The 10,000-nt window shown below is 45.4% G+C and overlaps 1 protein-coding gene across 1 annotated transcript in view; it reads right to left on the reverse strand.

Moving 5' to 3' along the window:
- The window catches only part of fndc3ba (fibronectin type III domain containing 3Ba), a 77,389-nt gene that overhangs the window by 49,588 nt on the left and 17,801 nt on the right, over positions 1-10,000 (reverse strand). The window contains exons 3-6 of the mRNA XM_071912396.2: positions 6,123-6,199; positions 2,366-2,597; positions 1,291-1,462; positions 171-301 (exon numbers count right to left, since the gene is read on the reverse strand). Of these exons, the coding sequence (XP_071768497.1) occupies positions 171-301; positions 1,291-1,462; positions 2,366-2,597; positions 6,123-6,199 (612 nt within the window). The remainder of the gene's footprint in view (positions 1-170; positions 302-1,290; positions 1,463-2,365; positions 2,598-6,122; positions 6,200-10,000) is intronic.

Genomic DNA, 10,000 nt, shown 5'->3' on the forward strand with positions numbered 1-10,000 from the left:
CAAGCGTTTCTTATCCTTTATGCATGTGTGTGTGTGTGTGTGTGTGTGTGTGTGGAATATGCTCCTTTGATTTTGCTCTGTGTGAGAAAATTCGACCCTGATGATCATTCAGGCGTACAGTCAGCCTGTGTCTGACCCTGTGTGTGTGTGTGTGTGTGTGTGTGTCTTACCCTGTGTGTGTGTCTCTGGTTCACTGCTTCGGGGACTGCTGCGGAGTCGTCTCTCCGGCTTCTTCCCGCCTGGACTGCTGACTCCGCCCCCCGACCCCACCGACCCCAGCGACGGGGCGTGTGATTTGTTGCTGCATCGAGAACAAATCGCAAATGGAAATCAATGTTATTTCCCAGCAAAAGTTTTAATTCGAGAACGCCTCCCCTCTGGACCTTGACCACATCTGTGACCAGGAACAGATGACAAACAAAACCACTGACCCTCATGACTCGAGTGAGGGAGCACACGAGTTGATGTTGATGCTTAAAAGGAAATAACCAAATCAGTGTGTGTTACTGGTGAGCAAAGTTAACGGTGTCTCAGCAGGGATTTGTTGCTATACACATACACAACAAAAAAATAAATTTGTGGGCAAAATTAAGAGGAAATACTCTTCAGTATAAAAGCTCACATTCCTCTAACCCAAGACAGTTAAATCAATATTTTTGTGAACATGAACAAAAATCCCAAAACTAAACATCCCACGAGGAGAACAATCAAACAGATCACAACAAAATCAGTACTATTTGTGAGTTCAATTTAAATTACACAAGATCACCATTAAATGTCAACAACCTTAAAGGAATACACCAAGGTTTGGGGAAATTGATCAACCTGCCCGTTAAGTAATGAGAACATAAACACTGAGTTTTTAGTAATTGAAAGTTGTAGATTGTTGTAGATTCATGCATTTTAAGAATTAAATATCATTAACTCAATATAGTTGATGTAGCCAGGTTTATTTTTTCAGGTGAGCAACCTCGTATTCATCCACAAAGCAGTGATTTTTAGCTGTACACAGTCTCCCATCACCCACCACCTATTGAAACAGGGAAAGTAGTCCCTTGTAGTTCAAAAAAGTTATTGAGCTATTTTTACATCATATTTCATGTAAATTATGCCAATCTCCTACACAAAACTGCCAGACTTAGCCATATATCATTTAAGATTACGTTCCATTTGTCTTTAGAACTGCTACAAGTTCTCATTTTTTCATTTTTGAGATATTGATAGTCATCTACTATCACTCAGCATAAGTGTTAACATTCAGTATTTAGGCCACGGCAGCACTGTGCTCACCTGTATCCGTTGTGTGCTGGCCCCAGGCTGCCCTTGTAGAGAGTCGAGGGAGGGGAGTTGAGTCGGTTCTGTCTCTCTAGCTGTCTCTGTTCCTTGATCTTTTTGGGCTGGGGCTTACTGTAAGTCTCTTCTCTGCCTATGTAGTTAGACATCCCATACACCGGGATGATTTCTGGAGCATGAGGAGGAGAGGAGAGGAGAGGAGAGGAGAGGAGAGGAGAGGAGAGGAGAGGAGAGGAGAGGAGAGGAGAGGGAAACGGAAACGGAAACGGAAACGGAAACAGAAACAGAAACAGAAACAGAAACGGAAATGGAAAGGGAAAGGGAAAGAAGGGAAGGGAAGGGAAAGGGAAAGGGAAAGGGAAAGGGAAAGGAAAAGAAGGGAAGGGAAAGGGAAAGGGAAAGGGAAAGGGAAAGAAGGGAAGGGAAGGGAAAGGGAAAGAAGGGAAGGGAAAGGGAAAGGGAAAGGGAAAGGGAAAGGGAAACAAGGGAAGGGAAAGGGAAACAAGGGAAGGGAAACAAGATACATTTATGATCAGTGATCCAGTGGCAAATAAAGGTGAGTAAAGAATGACCTAGAGTCATTGATCATCATGACTCCAATATGAACAAATATCAGCTGAATTTTCAGAAAAGCAACTAACTTAAGCATTAATATTTTTTTCTTCTATTTTTTCCAATAATTTATCCTCAGATGATTAAGTTTGATAGCTACTTACTGTAATGTCTAGGCCTTCTATGAATTTAAATTCTATTCTGAAAACAAAAAGATGTTTAGGTGGGTTTATATTGAAATGGTCCACCACCGATAAAAACCTTTTTTTTTATTTGGATTAATAATGTATGCAGCCTATCCATCAACTTGAATAAAGATTAATTTAATTGACAGTGTAATTCCAAAACAAAGCTCCACTCCCCCAAAAATGTTTGTATTTACAAATGTGTTTCTAAACGCTGCTTGGAGCTCTGAATCGACACAATCTTGACAAGTATCCTATCTACACTGGATTTTTAATCCCAAACACAGCCATCGATTTGAGGGTTGAAGGGAAGAGTCCGGTCGATATGTCAGTACCTGGATCGCCGTACATGGGGGGAAGGTGGTGCTGGTAGTACTGGTGGGGGGGCAGCTCCCCGGGGCTGACAGGGGGGTAGAAAGAGTGGGTGTTGGGGATGAAGTGGGGGTGGGTAAGGTAGGGGGGCAGGTGGTGCGTGGGCGACAGGGCCGGAGAGTAGGAGGGGGGGTAGCACTCTGGAGACTGGGGGGTCACCACCACCCGACGGACCCCTGTGTTATCCTCCAACACCTAAGGGAGACACAGAGAAGGCAAGGAGGGAGGAGAGAGCGGGAGGAGGAGGGGGTTGAGAAAGAAGGGAAGGGAGAGGATTCAAAAATGTGTTTCTGGAATTTCACATTTAACGCTACACTAAGCAGCTTGGCACGGTGGCAGCTGCAAATGGCAGCAAGGTGAAGTGAGAGTTTAAAATTTTTTTACTTTAATACTCAGAAATCAAGTAACGTGACGTTAGCAAACTGCACACACACTCATGTTTACCAACCCGGTCAGTCTGTGATGCTTTATACCAAAGGAAAGAGAGAGAGAGGAAAAAGATCTAATGTTGGTGAGTCCAGCTTTCTCTAGACGGAGTGACTGATCACTGCTGTTTAGGAGACCGTTTGTATTTTGCTCTGTTTCAACTCATCGCTTTCTTTGGGAGAGTATGTAGGCCTAAATGACTTTTCATTTGGGCAAATAGGACACATCTACAGGGTCTCAATTAGGGGAAGATGGGATGCTCGTCTTTGCTGCATCTCCACTTTGAGATTTAGGCTGATACGACGGGTGTATATTTACATCAAAATCTTGCCTAGTGCGGCTTTAAATAAATCTATTCCAAAACACTTTATCTCCATTTTGGAAAAATATAAGCAAAAGTTTATTATTCAATGTTTCTAAAGCACAGATGGTCCACGCCGTGTTACAATCTGTCAACCAAAGACTTCAATTACCTGCTATCCTCCAAAGAATACCACAATTTGTTTCAATTTTTTGCTGTCAATCATTTTGTAAGAGTAGGCGTCCTGTTTCTCAAATGCTGCATATCGAATTTAGGAATGAAACGCTTCATTTGTTTAACAACCGAGAGTAACACTGTGCGGACGGGACGCTGTGGCCCTTTAAATGGTGGAAACAACCGCAACAATGTTGTCATCACAAAGTCTGCAGATTTCAATGACAACAGGATTCAAAGACCTGCCTCGCATTAACATAGATTCCATACATCTATTCACATTCACATTCATGCACCGGGACACACACACACACACACACACACACAGACAGACACACACACACACATTCCATCTATTCAGACACTTTCACAGGCCTGCATTCCAAGCAGAGAGCAAACACACACTCCCTGCAGAGAGGGGAAGTCATCTGCTGGTTCTTAACAACAACAACGCACACACGCACACACACACACACACACACACACATATATATTCACACATACTGAGAGGCAAGACAGGGATCAACAGAATCAGTGCCAGAATACGAGAGAAAGAGAGAAAGAAAGAAAGAAAGAAAGAAAGAAGAGAGAGAGCATAGAGAGAGCAGAGAGAGAAAGTAAATTAGTGAGGGTCAGTAGGGGAGGAAGAGGGTTACAGAACTAATCCGAGTGAGAAAAACAGAGATAGAGGGGGAGAAGAAGAGGAGGAGGAGGAGCAGAAAGAGGGGGCCCCCTCTCTGCCCCCCCCCCCCCCCTTCTCTGCTGCAGAGGAGGAAAACAGAGTGTTTACAGGAAAACAAGGCCAAAGTCCCTGCCTGAGTACATGTGGACACGACCTACACACACACACACACACACACACACTCACTCTTCATTACATATCTACTGGCAAGGACTAACCACACACACACACACACTCAAATTCCAATTCATATTTACTGGCAGGGAGCTACACACAAACACACAAACACACAACCTCACACCCCCACAATCACAAGCAAACGCCATCTACACACACACACACACACACATAAAATCCATCTGTGAATATGCTACTTTCCATCACCCCAATACTCTTTCTCTATCCATCCATCCATCCATCCATCCATCCCCCCTTTACCCCCCTACCCCCCACCCAGTGCCTGTCTCCCCTATCAGGCTTGTTTATGTAAGAGTGACAGCGTTTCCCGCTCTCACTTGGCCCGGCCCCTACTAACACACACACCCACGCACACACACATGCATACACAAACACACACCCACAGTGAGCCAATGACCTGACTGCCACTGGCACAAGGAACACAACCCCCCCACACACACACACACACACCACATCACACACACATTTGTATTACTATACTTGTGAGGACATTCCATTCAGCTTGCTTTGATGCCCTAACCTTTGACCCCCACCACACCAGTGAATGCCTTTAACCTCAACCTTAACCAACCCCCTAACATCTAAGTCAAAATATCCCAACGAAATCCTCACTTTGGAAGATTTTGGGCATTGGGTAGAAGACACACACACACATACACACACACAGAGGACAGAAGCCCAAGAAAAACTGTCCCCCCCTGACTCCCTAAATTCAGCGCATTCCTGCCTGGTGCTGAGTGGGGGGAGGAGGCTGCCTCAGGAGGTCCAACGCCTGCTTCGTGCTTTCTGTGTGGCTCGACGCGCTCAAGCTCCATATCAACGCGCATGACAACTCCCGCTTTGAATACGGCATGAACGTTCACAACAATGCGTGAACACACATGCACCATTGCAGCTTTCAAAGGATGACGACAGCAGATAATTTCTTCTGTATTACAAGGTTCTGTTTTGAGACGGCTCTTGTATTTTCTCTCCATCCAGCATCATCATTATTATGTGGTTGACTTTCAATGTCATTTGGATGTATTTATAGTCACTGGAGGATGAGTTATAGACATGACTGTATTTTTGGACGTCTTCTGATAGTCTTTCCTTGAAATTCTCCATTGAAAAATACCACACAGGTAAAAATCTCTTCTTTCAGCCAATCCTCAACAGAATTGCGTCTATGTAACTGCGGCGCTGTCTGTTGTTGTTTAAATTTCAGGTGGTGCACAACCTCAGTTTTGGTCGTGTTTTGGCCGTTATTACGTCATTTTGACGCGCGCTCTCCACCGCATTAATTTCTGCATGAAGCATGAACCAGACACGAGTCCTGGACTGGACTGTAGGGGGTTGGCAGCGGTGGCACTAGACACCAGTCGACCGGCAGCGAATCAGCAAAAGCAAGTAGAGAAGAAGAAAAATGTCATAACTAGTCACTTCTTCAGCATTAAAATCTTATTTTTCTTAACATGAGTGAAAGATTATGCCCATGGTGTGAGTCATTTCCACTTGTTTCCAATGCAGCTTCACTTGTTTCAGGAATTTTCTAGAAACAACATCTTAATACAAGCCAGAATAAGGCAGGCTAGCACCAATAAACCAACACTTGATTTAAGAAAATTCTTGAAAACAGTTGATTTGCTTTGGAAACAAGTGGAATTATCTCACTCCGTTGGCAGATTTTTTCACTTACAGCAAGAAAAATAAGATTTGAAGGTTCAATACTAAAGCAAATCACTTGTTCAGGACGACACTTTCTGCAGCAAAGAAACCGCTGGATAATTAAATGCAGTTGTCGATCTCTCTCCGTTGGTCTCTCTCTGTATCTCTCTCAACTCTTTTAGATCTCTCTCTCTCACACAAAGACAGACAGAATGAATATAAAAAATATGTCAAAGAATATCAGAATGAGATGAAAAAGAACACACACACACACACACACACACACACTAACCTGTGAGATGTATCCCGGGGGCACGTGGATGGGGGGGATTGACCCATTCGGGGACATCATGGGGACCTCAGCAGGACCTGCAGGGGAGGAGGAGGAGGAGATTTATTTATTTAACCAGGCAGCAAATTCTCATTTACACTCGTCAATCAGCGGTACACATGCAGGGACACAAACACACACACAGAGACCCACAGTCACACACACAGCAGGTCATGGCAGTGTTCAGTGAGACGGTACAGATGTGTACTTTAGAACGGCCTTATTCCAGTGTGTTAACCTGTGTGTTCACCTATGGAAAAGCACTGTAAGTACACAATGACACTGTATTTGGAAATGCAATAAAACTGTGATAACATTTGGGGCAGGGGGCAACTGGTTGTACTAACATAGTATTGCATACTTATTTACAGGGTTAATACGCAGGTTAACACACTGGAATGAGGTCACTTTCGTAAAATGTCATCTACAGATGCAATAAATGACTTTAGCTTAGGAGTAAAAACTTCATCACTCCAATGTTTGTCTTGGTACTTAAAGACCAAGATGGAAATAAGCTTTTGAGCTTGATTGTTTTATCCGTGGTCATTTTTTGACCAAGTCTTTTTACTGGAATGTCATGTGGTACATATATTATCAAATAAATTCAATCAACCCGTTATTTGAGTTGGAAGTTTTTGTTCTGAGCAACATTCATGACCCCTTGGCGCCATAAAACCGCTTCAAAAACCGCTTGCATGACCTCAAAAAGCGTGTGGTCAGAAATCTAAATATAAGGCATTATGTTCCTCTAATTCCTGTAAAAGCGGATTGAAAGCGATGTGAGAGGTGATGTTCACATTCAGCAGGAGCATCATGATAGATGCATGTACAGCGGAGGGCACATGACCGCCTCCTGAAAAGACGTCTGTCGAAGAAGACGAAAGAAAACATAATAGAATTTGCAGACTGAAAATGATGTTGACTTTTCCACTATGCATGTCTCCCCTCCATTTCTCCCTCTCTCCCTCCGCCGCTCCGTGGTGGAGGTCTACGGCTGCTAAAGTCGTTGGGACCCCGTTGGGACAGCTGGAGGCAGACCTGGCCTCAGAATAAATCACACTGCGCACACGCACGCACACACACACACACACACACACACACACACAGACAGACAGACAGAGGCAGCCCCACCTCCCACCCACTCATAAATGAGCACTTATGCAAGAATGAACACAAATATCGCAACATTTTCTGGTCATGTTGACACCAGTCAAATGTCAGTCAGGAGGCCTCAACTCTCAAAAAACCCTCCATTCCTCTTTTCATCCTTCCCTTACTCCATCTCTCCTTCTCTGCCTTCCTCTTTCCCTCCACTGTCTCTGTCCCTTCAACTATTCCTCCCTCCATCTTTCTTTCCCTCCCTGTCTCCCTTATTTCAACTATTCCTCCCTTCATCCTGCCCTTCCTTCCTCTCTCCCTCATTCTCTCCCCCCATCCTTCCCTCCCTCTGTCACTCAGCGCTCAAAAATCTGGTCTCCCTCCGTTCCTCTTTTCATCATTCCCTTACTCCATCTCTCCTTCTCTGCCTTCCTCTTTCCCTCCACCGTCTCTGTCCCTTCAGCTGTCCCTCCCTCCATCTTTCTTTCCCTCCCTGTCTCCCTTATTTCAACTATTCCTCCCTTCATCCTGCCCTCCCTTCCTCTCTCCCTCATTCTCTCCCTCCATCCTTCCATCCTTCCCTCCAGCGATTACTCACTTGATCCTTCCCTCCCTTCCTCTCCTCCTCCCCTCAGCTGTTTCTCCCTCCATCCTTCCCGTACTCCCTCCCTCCTTCCATCCCTTCTTCATTAACTTCAACTATTTGTCCATTCATTCTTCCCTCTCTCCCTCACTTCAACTATTACTCACTTCATCCTTTCCTCCCTCCTTCTCTCGTTCCAACTATGACTCATTCAGTCCTTCCCTACTTTCATCTCTTCATCCTTACCTTACCCCCAACCCCCCCCCCTTCCATCCCTCCATCTCTCCCGCCTTCCTGACCTCTCATCAGCCAAACAAACAGGTAACAGTACAGTAAACACACACACACAACCGGAGCAAAGTCTGCAGTGTGGGCTAGTGCCTGTGTGTGTGTGTGTGTGTGTATGTGTGTGTGTGTGTGTAGTGACTAGGTCACAGGTATGGAGAGAGAGACAGAGCTCTTTCAGTCCTGTCTGCTCCCCTGCTATGGGGCACTGAGAGGGATATGAAAGTCTTCATTGAGTATAAGGTCACAGCATAGGGAGAGCGCACACACACACACACACACACACACACTCTCACAGAGAGTACTTTTCTAAACCTCTTTCCATCACTGCTCATACACTTTCACTCTTGCTCACACACTGTCCCAAACACACCCTCTGTCTGCCTGTCTGTCTGTCCCTCTCTCTCTCTCAGACACACACTCTCTTGGCAAACAGACATGTGTTTGGACAGTCTCTGCTGCCTCTGTGCTCTTCACTCAGCAAACAGCAGCATTCCTCTGCTCACACACACACACACACACACACACACAGACACAGACACACACACACACACACACACACACACAGTACATTCCCATCCCCGGCCTCCAGGACTGGACCCAACAGGCCCAACTACCCCCCCACCACCTCTCCCCTCCCCCAAATACAAGACACTCTTTGTCCTGCTATCCCCTCTCTCTCACACACACACACACACCCACGCACACACACACACACACACTGCTGTAAGTCGTATAGTATTAGACTGACTTCCATTTAGAAATGCAGAGGATAATCAAGCAGCTGCATGTGTGTGTGTGTGCAAGTGTGTGTCAGTGTGTGAGTATGTGCACGTACACACATATAAGTGAGTGTGCTCCAGGATCCACATTATAATAACGTCACTCTCTGGTCTAGCCTCCAGCACCACAAACAAAGTCACGGCTTCCTCTACCTAATCCTGCTGGAATCCCAGACAACACATCTAACACCTGTACGCCCGCCTCACACACACACACACACACACACACACACACACACACACACCCCTCCTGCCCTCGTCTTCCATATGTCGCTCCTTCCTCTTCCGACTGCTGGGGAGGTCAGGTCAGAGGTCAGTTATGAGGTCATTTCCTGCCTGTGGCATGACATCACACATGAGTCAGGAAATGAAAGAGTACCTGGCATGTATAACCTGGGTTACACATGAGGGGGTTCCATGGGGCCCCCAGCTAAATGAGGAATAGTTCAGTTTCACTAGAAGTAGGAGCACCTCTATAAAAGCCGGGCTCTGTGTGTTCATCGTTTGTTTGTGTGCAACACTTTTTGCAGTGTTAGGAGAATTACGATGTGCACCGTTTAGGCCAAGCGGAGCCCCAGAGCCCCGCATGAAGGAAATACAGTGTGCGCTCGTACACCAGGCAATACGGTAGAAGTCAAAGAAGCACCATCCAACTCGAGGCTGGTGCGCTGTGCATCCACATAGCAGGAAGAAGGTCAGCGATTTTCTAACTGTGGTGGGTAAGTCAACGCATGAATGAAATATTTTGCACATTTGAGAATGAGGAACAATGAATGTTCTACTCACAGGTTTCACTCTCACCTCTATTATCGCTCCAAAGTACAGTGCAGATAGTTATACAATTCAATACTAAATCAACAACAACAAAAATCTTGCCATTGTGGAGGTCTCCGGGACAAAATCAGGTCTGTGACATGTATATTTGTTTGAGAGACCCTGCTATAGGTAACCAGGAGGACCACAGGAACGATGACTAACTACATTTTACATTAAATGGGAAAAAGATGGACGAATGGCAACGCTGACAAAGGAAAGACAGCAGAGATAAAGATAGACAGCTGCTGAATGTGAGCAATGCATACAAGCACAAA

This window comes from Centroberyx gerrardi, chromosome 17 (assembly GCF_048128805.1).
Source record: "Centroberyx gerrardi isolate f3 chromosome 17, fCenGer3.hap1.cur.20231027, whole genome shotgun sequence".
NCBI lineage: Eukaryota > Metazoa > Chordata > Actinopteri > Beryciformes > Berycidae > Centroberyx > Centroberyx gerrardi.